The sequence below is a fragment of the Carassius carassius genome, chromosome 41, assembly GCF_963082965.1.
Source record: "Carassius carassius chromosome 41, fCarCar2.1, whole genome shotgun sequence".
NCBI lineage: Eukaryota > Metazoa > Chordata > Actinopteri > Cypriniformes > Cyprinidae > Carassius > Carassius carassius.
In genome coordinates this window covers 8,296,869-8,319,510 of record NC_081795.1, presented here as the reverse complement: position 1 = coordinate 8,319,510, position 22,642 = coordinate 8,296,869, and the positions used below count along the sequence as shown (strand labels likewise).

Here is a 22,642-nt window from a genome sequence, read left to right as displayed (position 1 = left end):
ATGCCCGTAACAAAAGGTCAGTGGTGTCAATCAGGGGGATATTCTGGGGAGATTGAGAAGTTTATTGCAGGTTAGTGAAAATACTTAGTGAAAGGCTCATGGGGGATAACATGATGTGGCTACTAAAAAAACTACTGTTCACATTTCCTTCTTTTTGTCATTTTGATAAACACTGTCGCTTTACTTGTTTGCGCTAATGAAAACAATTTAGCCTTTAGTCGAGAACACCCACATTCTCTTAATTTCTCTGATGACTTCTCAACATGGAGGCGCGTATAGCTACAATTTTCAGGGGCACTATTTGTCAACTTGGGGTGCATCACAGATCCATGTTCTTAACATCTCTGAGCGTAGGGTTGCACTGCTCAGTTAATGATAATTAATAATAATTGGATATTATACATTTATTAGTCCCCCATTTGTGAATGGCATTCTGAGGCATCACAGGGACTAGTGGAAAGAAAAAAGCAGCACACACTGAATAAAAGCACATTCCACGTCTAATGTTTGTCCTGTTCTAACTCCACATTAAGACACTAAAGCTCTACTGACAGCATTTGTGGCATAATGTTGATTAATTGATCATTTTGACTTGTACCTCGTTTTTTTTTTTCTTTTTTTATAAATAAAACTAATTTTAAAACAAAATTATGGTTACACAGTAAGGTTCTTACAGCGCAATGAAAGTATATGGTGTAACGCATTAAACACTAAAATACACAAGTTTCATGACCAATGTTAAGCTGTTAAGCTGAAAGAGACTGATCACAACAATTCAAACACAGAAATGTATGCATATTGTAAGGGCGACAAAAAACGAGTTAATCTACCAAGACAACTCTAATGCTAAAACCTATGATTCAGGTTACATTTCAGCTAAAATATTCAGTTCATATAAAAAATGTTATAAACATTTTAAGAAAGAATTTGCACAAATATAGCCACTTTACTTCCATTTTAAGAGTATTACAATAACCATGTTTTTATTTATTTTTTATTTTATTTAAAAAAATTTGAGGGGTGTATTGCATGCAGTAACCTTTCATTTGACTTGAGGAAAGATTACTTTTCTAAGTGATCTGATTAATGATCATTTGGATGATACAATGTGCTGCAAAATCGCTTATGCTGCAAGAGGGACCAGAATTATGCCACATACGTCATTAAAAGCTTAACTTTGGTATAAAGGTAAAAAACGTATTTTTTCCACAGCTAAAAAGGTGTTTGGTTTACCGGCAACAATCTACATGATTAATTTCCAATCAAACTAAGGGCGGCAGTTCACAGCAGTTGTGATAATTTCTTACAAAGCGTCATTCAAATTACTAATTAAATGATTCCTTTCATGTATGTTGTTATGAAAATTACTATTTTTCACTTCTGAGCTAATAAATTGCCTAAACAAAGAGAGTTCTGCACAACGCAAAGCAAGTTATATCACACATGGGTACGTTATCGATCCTAAATGAGAAAGAACCACTTCGGCAGGATAACAATGCAGCAACTATTAATCCACTAATGCCACCTGGTGATTTACGAGAGCTTTCAACACAAAACAAATGGAAGAAGAAAGCATACAACATACATGAAGTAAAACATAACAATCTGTCTTGCATCCCCCTCTCACAGATGGGCCCTGCATAATATTGCTGACGTTATCTGAGTGAGGCATATAACACAACAGCACACACTCACTAAAACACTTTCCCGTGTTGGAGATGGTGTGTTTCCTCTTTCTCCTTTCCGAGCACGGTTGCCAATCCCCTGCAGTGCTTAACCTCTGGAAAAGAATGTGTTCAGGACTCTATGAATGCTGATGTGGTGCGCTGTGTGTTCGCTGTACACTGGACTCGCACTGGGGTGGCTGTTTCTGAGAGCTGTGTTTGAAGAGGTCGTAAATTGAGGAGCCAGCAGCATTAAAAGGTCAGCGATTGCGTAATTCCATACACAATGACATATAACTCAGAGGCAGGCGCTGTTGTGGCCCACGTGGAATAAAATCCCCGACACTCACAGCAGGCTGTCCTCCACTGCCATTTTTTTTTTTAATATAAAAATGGTCTACATTGATGTTAGGGATATGCAAAAGTACATATCATATTCAAGTAGTCATTGTCTGAACAATTAGTCTTAAAAGGGACAGTTCAAACAAAAATGAAAATTATGTTTTTTGTCTGTAAAACGAAAGGGGTCCAGTGATGTAATATGTAGACCCAAAATAACCTCTAGATGAATAGGACATCATCTAAAATAAATAAACATATAAAATAAAAAATAATGCAGTCTGAATCTAAGAACATGTCTGCATTCAATGCATAATTATTTAGACATTTTGCACAAATTGACAATTTCTAATCAACCAATTGGTTGCTGAATGACTATCCATCCATCCTGGCTAATGTCTAACTGGTATCTGGATTTAAAGCATATTTTTTATGTCTCAGTACAACTAACATAACTTTAGGTGATAAGAGGGATTATGGGAAAATGGAAATGATATATTTTTTTGTGTTTCACATTTTATAGATGGCTGTAAATTTCTATAGAGAAAGATGGCAGATAGCTGCTTCTCAATAAGTTTTGTTCTTCCTTACATAAGAGCCTGAAATAATCCTGAATGATTCTCAGCTCTCAAATTGATATGATGTTCGGCAGAGCATAATAATAGCCACGTATAACTTGAAGACTCACCTTTCCGAAGGGACTTTTTGGGATGATGGCTAGCTCATAATGGCATGCTGAAGGTTAGTGAAACTCATTCAGAAAGTGACTCATTCTTTCTTTTTAATCTCTTTGTGTCTTTAACAAGGCTCTGTGAATGCAGAACTGTAAATGCCGCCACATCGGTCCACTCTGTCAGGCGGTGTGCCTGCTTATGTAGTCATTCTCTCAACTTCCAGGGAGTCCGACACTGGGCTGCTAAAGGTCACCGCATGAACTTCAGCCACTTCAAAGGGCCTTTCTTCAGCCCCTTTGAACCCCTGGCACACCTGCAGCAAACCCGGTGCCAGTCACAATACCACAGAGGCTTTATGAATCTTCCAGCATTTACAGAGGAGCAAGCCTATTGGAGGACAAATGATCTGAATTTGTTCATCTATCTCTGAAATGTGACTGACAATTGTGTAGACAGGACCAGTTCAGGTTGGCCAGGGAGTCACTGCTGAAAATATTTTTCAGAGTAAATCCTCACTGCTCTGCTAACATACAATGTTGGGTGTTTCTTAAAATATTGTCACTTTTGGCTATGTTGACTTAAAATAAATATATTTCATATCCGGACTAGTTAACTAGTTAGTTTACTAATATGTCCAGAAACTGATATGAATATTTCCACCACATTTCATATTATGCACTTTGTTGCAAACATTCTGTAGTGGAAATTACACTTTAATAAAAAAAAATAATAAAAAAACAGTATAAAAAATGAATACTATATGAATGAATGAATGAATTAATTAATTAATTCCACCAGGACATAAAAGTACCTGCAGTTGCAGAAACACCCCATTATATCCATCTAATGCATCTATGATTCTTCAAGCCTTTGTCATTCCCTTGAAAACTGAACATATAATTTCCTCCTCACAGTGATTAGAGCAGCTCCAATTAAACGTGGTGCTGAGAAAATGTGTATGATTAACTATGATATTTCGATGACATTCTGTGCTAAACACTAATATCTTGTAAAGATATCTACAAGGAGAAAGGATATTAATCGTTAATGGAAGACAATGGTGCAGCCCCTTTTTGAAATCAGGCCAGGAAAGGTGAAGGTATCTAATTAGGTTTACTCCGGGATCTCTGATGGGAAGCCTGTGCCGTACGTGAAACCAGTGGAAATTGCTGCCATTATGTCGCAAAAGGCCAAAGCAAACTCGGCTAACCTTTGTGGGCTTTAAAGGACCTTCTGTGGATCAACAGTACTTACACTGTTTACACACTCGGCTCTACATTATTGCCACATTTCCGAAACAGTCAGCAGAAAGCTTACGCAGCACAGAAGCGATCGGGAGAGATTAAGTACACAGGATGTCCCTGATCATTTTAGAAAACGTCCTTCTATAGTGCCATCCACACACACAGCCCGTAGCAGTATTGATTGGTGCAGAAAACACAGATTCAAAGTGACAATGGGGATAAATCAGTGGTATGAAACTGTAGAATATTTATCAGTTCCCGTAAGCTCCTAAAAGAGAGAATGAACAGATTTAGACTAGCATAATGTAAAGGTGTAAATAAAACTGGTAAATAAACGGTTTATCTGATAAAAGAACATAGTTTAACGTGTTTGCCCGGATTCAGCATAACCGATATAAGATTGTGCATGTAAACACTTTAAACTCTAAATGCTTTTAAGTGTGTCAAAATTATATGGAACGTTTGACAACCAGCTTCTTGTCAGCCGCTAAAACGTTTCACAATGATGTGGTGAATCAAGCCCTGACTGTTCAGAGGAGAACAGAGACTGAAGGGTTTTATGCTCTCTCTCTCTCTCTCTATCTCAGAATGTCTGAATATATAAATAAAAAAATTAAAAAATAAACTACCAACTTCCTAGTCATCTACATCTACCAATCACCATCTAGCTGATCTGAGCCTGCCAGCCCTCTTCAGGCTCAATCAGGGATGTAGCTAATCATCACTCAGCCGTTGGAGTAAACAGCATCTGAATATTGCAGTTAAGCCTCCTCGACTGCTGTTTGCAAATGGACAGTGATTGATGAGTTCTTCAGGGTTTGGATCTTTTTGTTATCCTGATAAATAACCAAAAAGTGGACAAGTAAATGAGGGCTGTTGTCACAAATGTGCAAATGCTGCAAAGTGTTTTTAGCTGTAAAGCATAACTGTAGTAGGTATTCCTAAAGGATTGTTCTGGATTAAATACAACACAAATGACATAAAGGTTCAATGTAAGTGGCGGTAGGGCTGTGCAGTATATTGAGTTTGTATGATATATATTTTTTTATAAGTGATATGGTATGAGGCAATACCGTCTATATTGATACACAGTTTACATAGCATAGCCTACATGGTTTTGGACTACATTGGGCAGGATGTAAAAAAAAAAAAAAAAATTATATATATTAAATTTATGCATTTAGCAGATGCTTTTATCCAAAGCGACTTACAGTGCATTCAGGCTATCAATTTTTACCTATCATATTATATATATATATATATATATATATATATATATATATATATACTTCAAATACAAATAGAAAAATTTTGAAAATATAGTTTTATAATGTACAGTATATCACAATTAAGCCAAAAGAAATTCAAATATATAAGTATATAATAATATATAATAATCCAGCCAAGATAGTAAGTGGACAACTGCCATTATACATAACTTGATTCTCTCTCTCTCCATAAAGCATATAGAAAAATATTTTTTTGTTGTAGACTGCTATCTGCCAGCTTGAGCAGCAGACTGCAAACACACACTCCACATGTGTGTTTTATAGAATTTATTAAAAGTGAGTTATGTTTGCAGATCATTAAGCTATCAAAATCTGCTTCAAAGCTGCAGATGAAAAGTGGCATGAGTTCATCTGACTAAACGCCCAGTGTTTTGAGTGTGTTCATGAAATGACTCGTTCGGTGTGTTTGGGAACAAGACATAAAATCAACCAAGATAAATTTTCACCGGGAACAAAGATCAAAGGGAAAAAATGCTGGAGCGATTTGACTAACCTTGATTGTGAAGTGTTTATCATTTCATATTGATCTTGTAAAAATACACTCTGTCTCTTTATGTGTTGAACATACCATTCTTTCAGCCCATTTCATCATATCATTTATAATCTGAGGCTGAAATATTAACAAAAGCAGAAATCTACTTGTGGGATGTGAAATATGTCAAACTGTGTCTTTTTTGGTACTTACACGTGCAAAAACATGGATAAGCCAACATAACGACATATCTCTGAATGCACTCATGCACATGAGCCAGAAAACTGGCATTATCATGAGCAAACATTCTCAAGCACACAAACACACAACGAGACAACACAGTGCTTCGGTCAGCTATGTAGAAAGACAAACATTTGATTTTGGAGGGACACATCTGTTTGCACAGCCTATTAAATGACAATGAGGGGCATCGTTAGTTGGCAACAACCGTAATGAACCTCTCTCGAAATGCCACGCCAGCAATATTCCACGCCAGAAAAAGCCATCCACCATTGAAGAGCTTCCACTTTTATTATCGCGTCCATTTAAAACTCTTTTATTCTGTCAGATCTGGAAATGTCACCTGACGTACAAATCCAAAACAGTCAAGCAACTATCCTTGTAATTATAGTATTGAGTAGGGATTTGCACAAGTATCTGATTGAGACAATAATTGTGTGAAAACAAAACATGCTGTTCATATCATTATTGGTGGTTATGGAGGCGAAGATATGGGTAATATGGACTGCATTCATGTTGTTACTTTTAATAAATAAATAAATAAATAAATTTAAATAAAATAAACAAAGAAAAAAATCAAACACCCTTTGTTTATAGGATGAGAAAAGCAAAAAATTCCAATACAACAGCTAAAGACGTATATCAACATGAAGATTAGTTAATGAGGACAGAATTATAATTCTTTTAGTGTCTAAATATTTTGCTGGATATTAGTGTGACTAAATGTTATTTTGTCAGCCATATTTAATTTAGTCTTAGTCTTTTAAATTAGTTTTAGTCCTGGTGTCAAATGTACTTATTATCATATTTAGTCCTGTTTTGGTTTTAGTCGATTAAATGTCTTAACATTTTAGTCTAGTTTTAGTCAATGAAAACTTTGTCATATTTTTGTCATGGTGCATAATAGATAAACTGATAAAAAAATGCTCAAAATTATTATCGAAAAGTTTGTTGTCATTTGAGACATTTATTTTTACCTTTAAGGTATTGCACTTTCACCAATAAGCACAATTCAGTAGAATGTGGACTCATACACATGGTATATTTTCTCCTCATTTAGTGTACTAATTTATTAATGGCTATTTAATGTATAAATTAAAACAAAAAAATATTTTAAATGTAAATATAAGCAAATTTGAACTCTTGATTTGTATTTTTTTAAATACTTTTTAGCCATGTCTTCTTCATCAACAATACTGTACATTGATATAATCACATTTATGGTTTATTGACCTTGTTGTCATCTCATCATCATACTCTTCCTTAGTCATGGTAAAAAAGCTTGTCAACAAACATTTTTTGTTATACTTTTCCTTAACGAAATTAACACTACTGGCCATATATATTTGCATTGACCATCACTCTCTATCCCACTCATCTGTCCGAGCTCTCCAGTACACAGCTGCCTAGTATTTAGGAAGTGTCTGTACAGTCAGAACGATGAATGTTCAGAGCTAAGATTATCAGAACAGAATTGTGCTAAGGTGTATAAAATCAGTCTCCATAAGTCTAGCGCAGCACAGACTTTGTTTCTCATTTTGTGAAGCACAGATGTAGCATATCCACTTGAGACTTGTTCAGCGAGAGGAGAAAAAAGAAGCAGAAAGGGAGAGAGAGACAGACAGACAGGCAGAAAGAGAACAGATAAAAGATGAGGAGACTGAAATATGCCCTGATGGAGTCTGAGTGTGTATATGGGCCAAAAGCCTTTCCAGATAGAGAAAAAAAAAGGACAGGCTTTATTGGCCATTTCTTCCACCAAACAGCTCGATCTCCACCGCAATCATTCTCACTTGCTCTCTCTGAATGTAAGACCTTGGCTGTTGTCCTCCCATTTTGGCATGGCTAACGCCCTTTTCATGGGAGAAGGAGGGCAGGATAAATAGAGAGTGTCTTTTAGCTGCCGCGTGTTTGTCACCTCAGAGCTGAAGGACAGTGTTGAATAGTCTAGCAGGGGGTGTGAATACAGACAGACTGCAGTGGATTAAAGACTGTCTGTCTTTACTTCTGTCCTCTGTCATCCACTAGCAGTTCTCTCTCTCGCGTGCATGTGTGTGTGCTATTGCAGTCATACAGTCGTGAAGATGACAATAAAACATCAGCGTGTGAGATTGTCTTGTGCTGCAGTGGAGGAAACAGGAAGTAATGTGATTGTCTTTTTATTTTGTGTTTAACACAGTGTGCTTTCTTCCAACATAATCTCTTTATGTTGCAGTTCCTTTTTAGGCAAATTGAAAGGGCTGGTTTGTCAGAGAGAGAATTAAATATATATATATATATATATATATATATATATATATATATATATATATATATATATATATATATATATATATATATATATATATATATATGAACCGGCTAAATGAACCGTGGCACGGGGCGATCACACTGGTCAAACGAACCAGGATTTTGGGGTCAGACACGCTTGGGCACGATTGCCTAGTATGATACACCCCTATTTTCCCACATCCCGCACACATCAGTCTTTACCCGCCCATCAAGTGATAGGGCAGGTCTCTCCTTGGAAGGTGCCCGTTATAATGTTGTGATCGAGCCTCTGGAGCATTACTTGTTTTTCTATAACAAACTATTAAACATTTTCTATAAAAACATTAATGCCCTGGCAGTGGCAAATAGCTATGGTTTTATATTTAATTTGATTACATTGAGATTACCAAGAAATATTTTAACTGCTACTGCTTTCCTCTTTCAGTCAGAGGTTTCCTTCAGGAGGAAAGAAAACACATTAATTTAAGCATTAATCATCAAAAACTATTTTAAATGTCTCTCTGCCTTCCTATTACTGTCCAGTTGACAACTTCATTTCGGTGGAAGCTGTAGTCTTATAAAGTAATTGCTGTGAGACTATTAAAACCGCTGACCCCTACAGCTCCTCATTTAGCCTAAGATACCATTTGAGAGTAAAAAATTAACAAGGAGGACAAGGATAAACAAAAAGACAATTGCACATATTCCAACCGGCAAGTAAACATAAGCGAAACACATCTGCAAGCTGCTATTGTTGATGTGCTATTGTGAGGCATCTCTTTGAATAGCATGCAAGGACTTTAATGGAAATGGCTGGTCGTCAACGACATTGTTTGGCACTTGGTGTTTACCAGCGGTGCGTTTAATGGCAGAGAGTCTCATTTCCGACCTTGCTGCTCTTTGCTACATCCACAATTGTTTGAGAATAATAGCATTTCTTTCCCACTAGGGGCCAAAGCTAGTGCTAAACAGATGCTCTCAACCTTCACTCTGACCTGCCTGTTCTCTCAAACACAGTTTGGGCTCTCCAGGGAGCCCTGGCTCCTCCAAACCCTCTCTGCTTCCTTCGTTCCCATAGATACAGACACTATGCCCTATGGGAGTATTTATAAGAGAGAGAATGAGTGCCCAGGCAGGGGCATCAGGGACAGGCAAAATAGAGAAACAGAAGAAAGTGTGGATCAAAGTTCAGCAAGTGTATTTGTTACATACTCTGATCTCCATTTACAAAAGAAAATGCTTGTCTTTTTTGGATCATAGGCCAACTTGACATTTAGAAAAGCTCGGTTTGGGCGACACGGACGATTTGCGATCACCTGCGAACTGTTTTTGACTTGAGGTTGTGAAGTAGATTTAAAAAAGCTTAGCTGCTAATCGTGCAAAAAGGAAGAAAGATCACTGTGACTTAACAGGCTGTTCTGACGATGTCACAGACTAGAGCGTCACAACTAGAGCGTGTGAATGAGAGCGAGAAAGAGAAAAAGCGAAAGGCAATGCATATCCACACACCTTCCAAACATAGACACGCATGCGCACTCAACTTTAAAATATGACCGATATAGATTAAAAAGCAAATCTCAGGTTGAAAGATTAATACTGTCCACTTCATTTCCCCAACCTGCCCACCTGTGAGCTCTGAAAGCCACTTATGCAGCATAAAAAACACAGCGCTGCTCCTCAGCCTCTTCATTCAGCCCACACAAAGGCCTCTCAAGGCTAAGAATCTCTCTCGTGGCTTTCAGGCCACTAAAGAGGACGCTACACTTGTGAACACTGTAGCATATTTCTTAGCTTGTTTCTCTGTGCGTCTGCTGTCTCATTCTCTTCTCGTCCGCTCTGCTCTCTCTCTCAGGCTGTCTGTTAAAGCTGCACTCACCTTTATAATGTCCTCATGAGAGGCCTCGCTGCTAAAGCCACACAGAGAGACGGGGATCACAGCTGGATAAAGTCAACGGCCCACTCTGACCAAAAGACCGCCTCTCATCCCCTCGTCTCATTTCTCCTTTCTTTACATCTCTTCTCATTTTTATTCTCTAGTTCCCTTAGTTTCTTCCCCTCTCTCCTCTTCTCTCATTCCCTCCACCCATTTCTCCTCTCCTCATCTTTTGTCCTCCTTCAATCTAATTTGTATTCTCTCTTCCCTTTATTTCTCCTCCTCTCCTCATTTCTTTTTCCACCTCATTTCCTCTCTCAATTTTTCTCCTCTCCTCCCCTTTTCTCTCCTTTATGCTATTCATCTCTTCTCCCTTTATTTGATTCTCCACCCCTCACTTCTTTTCCCGCACCTCATTTCTCATTCCCTCTTCCTGTATTTCTTCTCGCCTCCCCTCCTCCCTTTATTTCTCTTCTCATTTCTTGTAGGGGCACCAGTGGCCTAATGGTTAGAGATTTGGATTTGAAACCCGAAGGTCATAGGTTCAAATCCAGTGCTGGCAGGAGTAGTATGTGGGGGGAAATGAATAGACAGCACTCTGTTCCACCCTCAATACCCATGGCTGAAGTACCCTTGAACAAGGCACTGAACCCCCAATTGCTCCCCGTGTGCTGGAAAAAATAGCTGCCCACTGCTCTGGGTGTGTGTTCACGGTGTGTGTGTTCCCATCTCACTGCTGTGTGTGTGCACTTGGATGGGTTAAATGCAGAATTCCGAGTATGGGTTACCACTTTGACTTTCACTTTCACTCATTTCCCATACCTTCTAGTACTCTACATCTCTTCTCCTCCCTCATTTCTCTTCCACCCTCCACAATTTCTCCCCTTCAAGTCATTGCTCCTCCCCTCTCCTCATTTCTAATTTCCATTCCATTTCTCCTCTTTTTGCATTATTTCTCATTCGATCTCTGTATTTTACTTCCCCATGTTTCCTCTCTTAAACTCCTTTCTCCTCTGCTTTACTACATCAAGCACATTACTTGATCACTCAATCACAACTACAAGGAAAAAAATATCACCCCAAATCCTTGTACTAAGGCTCATTCTTTCCCAGGAAAGAAAAAGTCTCAAAAATAGTCACAGAAACATCACTCAGGTGAACAATAACCTCAAATTCAGAATATCATAAGTTTGAAGATATTGTACATTTCTCACAAGCCTGCAGTAGTGAGTGAACATGACCGAGAAACATTCCACCCTGCGCCTCCAATGGTAAATGTCGGACTAATCAAATAGAGTCGATGGATTGGCTACAGTGGAAATCGCTTCTCTTTTATTGGACCATATTAGCCTTGACCTTCAGGGCTCAAATGAAACGTCCTTGAAGATATAATGCTATAATGTAACACACGGCACAAGAGCTCCTCTACTGCTACAGAAAACACACACTCTACTGTTTTCAGAGTGCGACGTGCTGTGACGTGCACAACTAATAGCACAGTGTAACTGATGGACATTCCTATCAACATTACACACACATGCAAAGGCAAAAACAGATACACACACAAAACAAATGGGCTCTTACCTCTATGTCTGTTTGTAGTTTTATCAAACATAAGCATAGCATCTTCTACCTGTAAGAGAACAAAGAGAAAAATTAGTAATGGAAGACCAGCAAAAAAGTTTTGTCTGGTTCAAGCAGTTTCTTTTTTTTCGGCAGGTAAATAAAGGATTTGCTTTGCTGTCAAAACGGGTATCAAGAATCCTGAAATATCTGGTATATCTGGTCGTTTTTTTTTATATATTGTAAAATCCTGTGTACTTCTACTTCAATATATAACTACTGAAGCCTAAAAGCATTTACACACACGTACAGATCTGAAAGCTGCTCATGGCCATGTTCTGTGAAGAATGATATCCATCCACGGGCCCAAGGGTACCATTCTGTCTGACCCTGACAGAGGCCTGCTCATCCTTGAGGAAAACCCTGTCTGCAAGGACACACTTCAGAATGCATCCAGCCATAGTCCTCTCACACACAAACACAGTGTTTTATACATCCCACAGTATGTCTAAACATGCTTCTTTCTGCTCCTTTCACATTACAGACATGCTCATACACTAATAAATGCACAAAAAGTGCATACCTTGCTGGTGTACACATGTGGATGTACACACATAGGTGACGTGACATACAGCCAAGTATGGTAACCCATACTCAGAATTCGTGCTCTGCATTTAACCCATCCAAAGTGCACACACACAGCAGTGAACACGCACACCGTGAACACACACCTGGAGCAGTGGGCAGCCATTTATGCTGCAGCACCCGGGGAGCAGTTGGGGGTTCAGTGCCTTGCTCAAGGGCACCTCAGTCTTGGTATTAACCGGCCTGAGACTCGAACCCACAACCTTAGGGTTAGGAGTCAAACTCTCTAACCATTAGGCCACATACACTTCCCTGCTCCTTCCTGAGGTCCCTGAGATTAGCCTTAAAGTACAGGCGGTTGGAAAAACACCCTGCACAAAAGGAGCCATCAGTCACTCTGCCCCATAGAGAACGATAGAGCTACAAGCTTTAGAGTTCCTCATCGCCTTCCAATAAAGATCACAATGACTGGTGCTCTCATAGAGGCTGAGGGAAATCTGTTATCCTCTGTTATCACTCAGTCCATATTTATGTTCCTTTAAAACATCCCTCTATGTTCAGAGGAAAACGTTTCATAAATGACCACCAGAAACAGGAGTGTTTTGAGAAAGTACATTTCTTTTGTAGGATTCAGCTTTTTCTACAGTAAGCAAAAGTTAATTAAAGGGGAACTATTATGCCACATTCACTTTCACATGTTGCTTGGACATAAATGTGTGTTGGCAGTGTACACAGCCACCCTATAATGATAAAAATCCACCCACTCCTTTTTTTTTTTTTTTTAATCCCCATAAGTAAAAAGCAGTGTCTCCCAACTACCTGTTTTCAGCATTGCTGCTAATGTGACATCACATTAGCCACATGCCTCGCCCACGAAAGTTGACAGACACTGCTGTTTATACATAGAACCACCCAGACCAAGTTAACAGCCATTGTTGCACTGGCGAGAATGTCTCCCAAGCGCTTTAGGTGTTCTGTAGCTGGATGTATGAATCCACACAGCTCTCTCAATTTACTCTTGAAATCTGAGCCGCTGAAGATGAGGTGGATTATTTTTGTTTTTGAAGAAGATGATCCATCAACTCTACCGATATTTGTTTATGTCCGCGCAAATCATTTACACCGGACTGCTTTGTGAATGAGGGTCAGTATAAAGCAGATTTTGCACAGAAGTTTCTCGAGGATGGAGCAGTGCCAGCTGTTTGTGATCCATCCAACTACACTTCCAGAAGTAAGTATGTATCACGTGTTAGTTTTTTCCAAATTGCCTTTCTGAAAGACCTTCTTGGCACTCTGTAAGGCTAATGTTGCAAAAGCTACTATTGTCTGTTTATTAACTGATGCTGCCTTCATGTGCTACAAAAATAATCGTGAATAGGAAAGTAGGAGTTAAAATTGCATATGAAAGCAATGTGAAGTCGACCACTGGAATTGCTCGAGCTCATAATCACAAGTGGGTCTTAAAAAGTTTGTAATAGATATGCGATGGCACCATGAGTTATTTTTTTATTGTGCCGTGCTCCTGTCTCTGTAATTCATAAAGTGCATTTTTTTGATCAGATGACTGACTTTTAAACTGAGTGCATTCTCTGTAAAGATAACAGGCTTGTACTAATAGTGGAGTGTGTATTTGCAAAGGCTAGCACCGGTATTGCCCGAGCTTGAGCTCTTGAAGCTCTGCCCTAAATCTCATACCTGAAAAGTGGCAATTTTAACAAGCTAAAAAAAAATGATCTGTAAAGTATTTTGAGTTAATTCACATACACACACACACTGGGGACATCAGAGATTTATTTTACATCTTTTAAAAAGGGCATAATAGCTCCCCTTTAAATAATGAATAAATAAATAATAACTGGCTGCCTAAGGTTACACAAATCTGTTTTTTCCATGCTTTTGGCAATATTTGATATATATATAGATATCAATGACATACAATGCTTTGAATTATTATTATTTTTTAATCAGCAGAATCATAATCAATTTAGACAGCCATTATTTCCATTAAGATTAAGCATTTTTTAAAAGATGTTAAAACGTTAAACTGAACAACTTAGGAACACAAAATAATCGTCATCCCACATATCCCCTTAAATACAAGTATGTGGCACGTGAAACATGCTGTTTATTCTTACAAAAAGTCTTTGGGGACTAAATTAGTGTTTTTTGTTGTTGTTGTTTTTGTTTTTTGGTAATACTGAGTTTCTATCTTGCAGTATGTAGCTGGAACATCATAGCACCTAATGAAAATGTTGATGTGAATGCAAATGGATTTTTCTGAGAAACTACTAGCATTAGCAGAAGATTCTATAAACTGTGTAATATTATAATGCAGCAATATAAACCATCACGTTTGCCTTTCACAATCACAGTGATGTATGTCTGCTCTATAATTATGTTGTCAATGCTGGTGTACGGTAGTTTATAGGCCTGCAGCTGGAGCATCTACTTCTGTCCAGAAAGAGGAGAGACTCTTGGCTACAGCTGCACTAAAGCATGATGGGAGGAGACAGCCCTCGACTCAGGCTCATATGTAACTGTCTCTCCTCATAACCAGCATGAAGTCTCTCTCTTTCTCACCCTCACTCCATATTCCTCCTACAGTGAGAACCTATGCCACCTGTCTTTGACTTATAAAGTCTGAGACAATTAGTGAGGAAGCTTTAATTTGCATATGTGCATATATATACATATATATATATATATAAAATAAAGTGAAAACTGAAAATTGTAATTAAAAATTCTAAATACATAAAACAACACAAAGTACTGAAAAAAATTGATTAAGTTGATATAAGAAATTATCATTATGATACTTGCTTAAAAATTTTTAAATACTATAATAAATACAATTATTTGTAGTAAATAAACTGAGATGTGAAAAGTTTAATAAAAATATTTATATTAAAAATATTTATATTAAATAAATAAAAAATTTATTAAAAACAATCAAATCTCTTACATATCTTCTTTAATATATTACCTCAGTTTGTATAATCTCAAAAGCTCTTCAATTATTCTCAATGAACTAATGCACAACTTCACACTTCCAGTCCTGCTTTGCTTCCTTCAAACCACCCTGACCCATTCAGCCTTTCAATAGGGGGACGAGTATTCAAGGATAGATTCAACCTTCCAGTGGCCATCAGATTGTGGGATAAAAAGCTCTTGAGGGCACACACGCATACACAGCACAAAGGTGAGCAAAGTCCCACACTCGGTCTGTGCCTAATCTTAGGTCTACTCTCTCCTCCTTCTGTGTAAGAAAAGCCTGAAGGATAATAGCTGTCTCTTCAGTACATAAGGGGGCCAGGTAGCCCCCACAGATAACAGTCCCGCTTTTATATTCACTGAGGGAGACTAGGTAAAAAGGGGCGACTAGATTCATGGAAAAGAACAGAAAGCTCTTCAAGAGTTCTTCCTATCTAGTAGCCCAGCACGGGGTAGAAAAGTGTGTTTTAAGTTCTCTCAAAAGGGCGGTGGAAGGTTCCAGAAAGTCTGCGATGGTAATGGCACTTGCATATGCGACAGTGCCGCATTCGAAATAGCCCTGACCTTTACTTGTTAGCTTTTGCGGCTGTGCCCGGGACTCTGAGGGGCTGCGGGATGGCGGGACCCCGGGATTGTTGTGCGACCGATCGATGCGAAACAAGTGGCCTTAAAGCGCTCTGATGTGGAGGGGAATTAATTAGCCGACCGCGGCGTCTGGACAGCCCACAGTGCAGGATGGCAAATTGCTCAAATTCTCCCTAGACCTAGAGGAACTGTGCCATTAAAAGCCCCAGTGGCACACCCTAGGTGGTAGCACTATTTTGCCATTAAACACCATTACTGATAAATGACTGAACAAGTGGCCTTTTTACTGGCCATCCGTAGCTTGGTCAATGGCTAATACGCGCTGTGCACCCAGCACAATCAGTAAATGCCACGGTAATGCCTGTTTTATGACAGGCATGGAAGGGGCAGGTCCTGTCTGAGTGTCGATAAAACTGCGTTTAAATGTAGTTTGTGAAAGCCAACTGTAGCTCACTTTAAGATTTATCCTTCTTATTAGCAGGGGCCGTACATTCGGTCCTATGAGACACAGGCCTTTATAGGCTTTTATAGTGGGACTGTTATGAAGAAAAACACACGGGCGCTGTGACCTCATATTGCCAGAGAACACAGCATGCAGTGGAGTTAACCAGAGGCAAACCTAAATAAAACAAAAGTATTTGTATTCAAATACCCTATTTGCCATTGCTTGGGTAAAGATGTTGGGAGGGGGAATCAATTTTCTAAAATACTTATATAAATAATTAAATACATTTATTTATTTTTTGTTAAAAATCCAATTTAAAGCCCAATACAAAAGCAAATAAAAGGTCAACAAAAACTTTGCAAAGTATTTTTCAAAAAAATGCTCCCATTAATAATAGTGTTGTCAAAAGACCTGGTACTTCGGTACCAAGTCGGTACTAAAAAAATGAAAATGTCACGGTACCAGGTTTCTGTAAGTACCGGTGGTACCAAAGACCTGTTCAAACCCAGTTCTGGATGCATACAGCGCTATGATTTCCGCGGATGGAATCTCAAAATCCAGTCATGAAAATGAAACTTACATTTTAATATGGACAGTCACGGAATTTGTCAAAGTTAGCATAAATTAATCAAATCAAATCTCCATATGGACCAGTATCTGTAAATGTTAAGCCGCAAAAGTTGGTTGAAATCTGCATCCTGCTTGCATGTCTCTGTGTGAATGAATTATTGGTTTGTTTACTACATAGACTGAATCCCATGACGCTTGCAATAATGAGGACATAAATACACAAACAACATCACCAGAACTGTTCTGAGTCACTTCACAAGCATTTTACCGTTTCATTTGAGTAAAACCAGTGTCAATTTAAAGGTATTCACGGAAAACCGTCAAAACAGCCTCTACATTGCGAGTAAATCACTCGCATATGTGAATAAATTTTACTCAGGGCGACTAAATTATGTCTATTGTTAGCCATTGGCTAATAAATTCTTAGATTTTACTCGCCAGTGTGTGTGTGTGTTCGAGGCTATTATAAGATTGGCGCAGATATATTCACTCGCTGAACACTGAGCGATTCAGAGTTCTCTCTCCATCAAGCGATCTGTACTTTTCAATTCATCTCAATGGATGCACAGTACACCTGTATTTGCCTCTTTTACTGTCTATGGTATTTGCCGAACTGTAAACTCTGTGTGAAGGAGCACGACTCGCCGTCGCTTTGCTGATAGCTCTGTTTCTCACACATGCAAAGAGAGAGAGAGCGAGAGTCTTACCACGCTGAATCGACATGCTACATGTAAACTATATTCTTTGTTGTATCCTCCTGTCAAAATAATGGAGTTCATTTAGAATTATTCATATTTTCGAACAAGCAGAAGATATGCCGGTTTTTCTGGTAGTGGGCGGAGCTAATGCGCAAATGGCAATTTCATTAGCTGGAGCTCATCTATTAACGTCCCTGTTTTGATTTCAGCAAATCAGTTCGACCGGACACAGACAACGTGATTAATATTCAAGAACCAGCAGCTCATCAATCCATAGTGCATTGTATATTGTTAGTATGGTAGTAGAATTAGTAGTATTATTATCTTTTAATAATAATTAATATGATTATTACTTTTTTTTTTTTTACAGAGACCCTCAATAAACAAAAATATCTTAAGCATCACCACCAGTCTTAAGTTCAGATAAATGACAAATATGCATTCATTACAAATTCATTTTTACATAAAGGCATTGTGCTAAAAATATTATTATTTTGTAAAATGTATGTGATACTGCTACTACTGTTAATTAAAAATTAATCACACAATATTTCTTCCATGTTTTAATTTTAATAGCAAATCCCCTTTATTTACCAAAAAATAAAATGTGTTTAAATTTCATAAATTAAAAGACAAATTAAATTTGGGTGAAACTTGTTTACTGTTTTTCATAATTATATTACTTGTAGAAGAACTTTAAACACAATTGTAAATAAGCATAAAGAATGGCATTGGTTTTATTTTTAGTGATAAAAAGTAATTTTTTTTTAATTAGCATATTTTTGTGTTTTGCTTTGGTACCGAAATTGGTACCGAGAACCGTGGATTTTCACTGGTATCGGTACCGAATACTGAAATTTTGGTACCGTGACAACACTAATTCATAATTATAAATAATAATAAATGAAATAAAAAGCCAAATAAAAAAATCCAAAGATTAAAAAAAGAAATAAGGTAAAAATAAATAATAATTAAAAAAAAAAACTTAAATGCTTTCCAAAAAATGTAAAAGCCAAAAAAGTGCATCTATCAAACTTTCCTGAAGATGAATCTCACTCCTGTAAACCTGGTGCCATCACGATCGCGGTGATTCTGTATGACAGCTGTACAAAGCTGCTTGACAACAAGTTTTCATTTAAGTAAAAAATATAATTGGAAAGTCTGTGGGGCCATTTTTTTATTAACTGTGGAAGATATCAGCGGGAGGACAGGGGGGAATACAAACTGGAGGAAGCAGTCAGACAAGGGGAGATAGTGTTTACATGTAGGCGAGGGATGGAGAGAAGGCAATCCAACACTTGGTTAAATTCACTCAGCCGTCAGGGAGTGGAATCTACCACCTGCCATATCACCGTCTGCTAAATCTCAGACAGTAAGGAAAGAAAAACAGACTCCACCTCTCTCCGCGTGTCAAACAAACGTGTGCATGCCTGTCACACCATGGCAGGAATCTCCAAAACACATGCTGCAAAAATGTTTAATCAGACGCACTGAATTATTTATCAGGGGACAAAAGCATCAGTGTTTTTTTTTTACTCAAAGCACTTAAAGAAAGCAGAGAGGATGGGCAAAACAAACTGACAACAGCTTCACACAGAGTTTCCAGTGGGGCTTCTAACAATTATCATTTTAATAAAAAAATATATATTAAAAATCAGTGTAAAAATATCAAGTTACAGTCATAAATATAATGTAAATTAAATATAAATTTAACACGCATAACTTATACAAATTGTACACGCACGTATACATATGAATACACACACATATACTGTAAATGTATGTATATTTACATATATTCAGCTACTGACTTTGTAGAAGCTCACAAGAGACATTCTGTCCTAACAAACAGTGTTTCCAACAACTATACCATTCAACATCTTGAGATTCAGCGACAAACACAAACAACCTGCTATATTGAAAAATATGGGGCCAAAAGCATAAAACCAGACACAACAGTCCGAGTAAACATGTCAGTGCAGATGCAGGACATACAGGGGAATCAATGGCACGGTTAGTTACATCCCAGCACCTCATCATACACGTGCACGTGTGTTTACATGAATGTGATCGAGCAAACAACCTCGGCGATCAAAAATAAACAGTGGCAGACGAGGAAATGGATATTCAAAAGGCAGGTCTCATTTAGCACCATGGCTGGGTGGAAGGAGAGACGTTTATTTGCATAACGGAATTGGAAGTGACTGTCAGCATCGGCTGCAGAATCTACTCCCTCATCTACCGCAGACACCCTCCAGCTCACGGCTTCTCAATATTTTTTCCCCCCCATCATTTGTTCTTGTGCTTTTCTTTACCTGGAAAAATCAATGTGATAGAAGCCGGACTCTCTTTTCTGCTCAAGGACGATGGATCGAGTTTCGACGGTTCTAATTTTGAAGAGTCACTTTCTTTTCGTTCAGAATTTCGCACTGATCTGGCAAGTAACTGAGTGGAGAATGATCGCTTGTGGCTGTGTCTTGAGCGCATTCTTCATTCGCTTTAAGCACTGGTGATTAAATGCACAGCTCTGAGCTATACTCGTGTTGATGGAAAAACAATGCAATTAATGTACAACGGATCAAAACAACACAATAAAAAGAAAGGATGGTTTAAAAAATAAGGCTCTTCTGGTGTTCAGTGGCAAAAGGAGACACTCTTTCTGCGGTCAGATCATATTTCACATTTTTTTTCTCCAAAAATGAAGATTAAAACGGCTAAAAATGACAACTATCTGTCCTTGCTTGACATCAACACTTAGATTCTGCAAAAATGTAGCCATCCAGCCACCAGACGCCATTTAAAAATGAAATCGCTGCGAACGCTGCCCATTTTAGGAGACATTGTTCCCATTTTTCCAAGGAATGGGCATTTGTGGTTAAGGTTCACCAATCCATAATTGATGAGAATAGCTGCTCTGATATATCAAAAGCGTTGCGCACAGGTCTAAACCTGATATTTATTTCCTTCTGAAGTCAAATGTCTACACCTGCAGCTCTGATAACTCATTTCAGGTCCACCCGTGACAAAACGCTGGTGTGCAAAGGAATCATATATATTTGACAAGCAACAGGCCCTTTATGAGGTGGGGGATCACTGCACAGTTTTTGCAGGGTGGATAAGCAGTGATTTCAGTTCCAGCGGGGCCGTCACTCGCTGCTCATGCGGCAAATCTGTTTTCAGTGACTCTCGGCACAATGGACATCTACATAAAAGGAAAAGGACCTACTCAAAGAGATGAAAAATCCAACACCTGCAGCTCAGAACGCTAAAATCCAGAAATCCTCCCCAAAATCCACAGCCCGGACATCACTTAAAACGGCAGATTACTCCATGCCATTATCGACTCATCATCACTCTGCCGTTGTCTCGCTGACGAGGCGTGATGTAAATGTATGTAAATCCACACTCTTAACTGACAGTCTAAAGATGAGGAACAGATGAGATTAGGTGCAGACGATCACTTTCTGCAGAAAGCCCACCCGATAAGCTCATTATGCCCTTAAAAGGTTTAATTATCAGAGCCATTGCGTATGAACATTGCGTACAGAGCTTTGGACTGAAATCCTGTGTAAATCCTGGCATCTAGCAGTGTCTGTCAGCGAAAACCAGAAACAATCACGATTCATTTACTAGACACTAATTAATGTGTGAAAGCAAAAGCTGACCGATTTGTGTCTAACGATATGTTGTGACCTTGAGGAACATTGCGATGCTTTCTAAGTAGAACATTATTCTTGCCAAATCCACAACACATCTGATATTGCAAATCAATAAATGGCTCACTCATTTACTCTAAAGGCAAGCTATGTAACTTCTGTATAAACAAACAGAACTGCACAAAAAAAAAAAAAAAAAAAAAAAAAAAAAGAACAACCTATTGGTTTCAAACTGCAAGGACATTCCCCTGTCTGTCTTTGGTTTGGCAAACAAATAGTCCGACCCAAACTCACACCATTTGACCAATCAGGATGCTATAATGTGATTGAGAAGAATCAACCTGCAAATGGCTTACTTACAGCTGACGATGCATATTAAATTGGGATTATAGAAAGCTTTTTATTACTGTAAAAATTTTAAATATTTATAATATCTTGACCTACAAATTCAGGTAAATTAGTGTTTTGAACTCTATAATGAGCATTTAACAACATTTAACAAAATTACTGAATAAAATAAATGCTTGCATGGAGTTATATGTATTTTATTTCATATTAAAGCGCAAATGAACCGACGAACATGCTACATAATAGTTATGTCATCAGTTAAGTCATCAATTCACCAAAAAAAAGTTGATTGAAGCGGTCTTAAAACCATGCATGCAAGGGTCACATTTAAGAACATATCTTTGAAATGCAGTGGTTTTCAGAACTGCCCTTGAGCTCATTTGTAGATACTTTAAGACCTGAAGTGGGTCAGAAAAAGTAAAGAGTTGTGAGAAAATACGATGTGTGTCTTAACCTAGCTGCTGTGATGTCTGTTAATCAGAGGAAATGAATAACTTTTGTAACTTTAAGGACATCTAGATTTAATTTAGAATTTAGCGTTTGATAACTTCAATAAATTTCTGTACATTTCCTACTTACTGAAGGGCATGGGTAACTAAATATGACATTAGTTATATTTATGTGAAGGGTTTATGTGAAGATTGTTTTAAGTTCACTTAAATTAGAAGTTGTTATTTTTTAAAGTCTAATAAATATTAAAATTGATAGCTCTCAATAATACAGTAACACTGAATGGCTATAATCAATGGTTAAATATTGGGGGGGGGTCTATTTCATAGAGACATCAGTAGTAGTATTAAAAAATGATACTGTCTTTATGTTCGTTATGTCATAAAACCCTTGTATTTCTATCACCAACTTCGATGGTAATGATTCTAGACAGTCTCTCTCAGCAAGAACCTCTGAATAGGATATTTTAAAAGCAGATGACGTCGAGACTGTTTCACAGGGCACCAGTTGATTCAGTGGCATTGCGAGTTGTCAACAGGGCAGCTTGGCTCCCAGGCACTGAACATGACTCACTGTCTCCTCTGGTAACGCACTGCAGGTGATGCAATCTGATCTGGAAACATGACCCCTTTGCCCTATCTATAGTCCAGAAAAAAACTGAAGCAGACCTTCTTTTTATTATCAA

At 38.0% G+C, this 22,642-nt stretch overlaps 1 protein-coding gene across 8 annotated transcripts in view; it reads right to left on the bottom strand.

Moving 5' to 3' along the window:
• Positions 1-22,642, bottom strand: part of LOC132123564 (RNA-binding protein Musashi homolog 2-like) — a 275,563-nt gene that overhangs the window by 115,329 nt on the left and 137,592 nt on the right. For all 8 annotated transcript variants that reach the window (XM_059534264.1, XM_059534263.1, XM_059534265.1 and 5 more), the window contains exon 7: positions 11,651-11,699. In XM_059534264.1, coding sequence (XP_059390247.1) covers positions 11,651-11,699 — 49 coding nt within the window. The remainder of the gene's footprint in view (positions 1-11,650; positions 11,700-22,642) is intronic.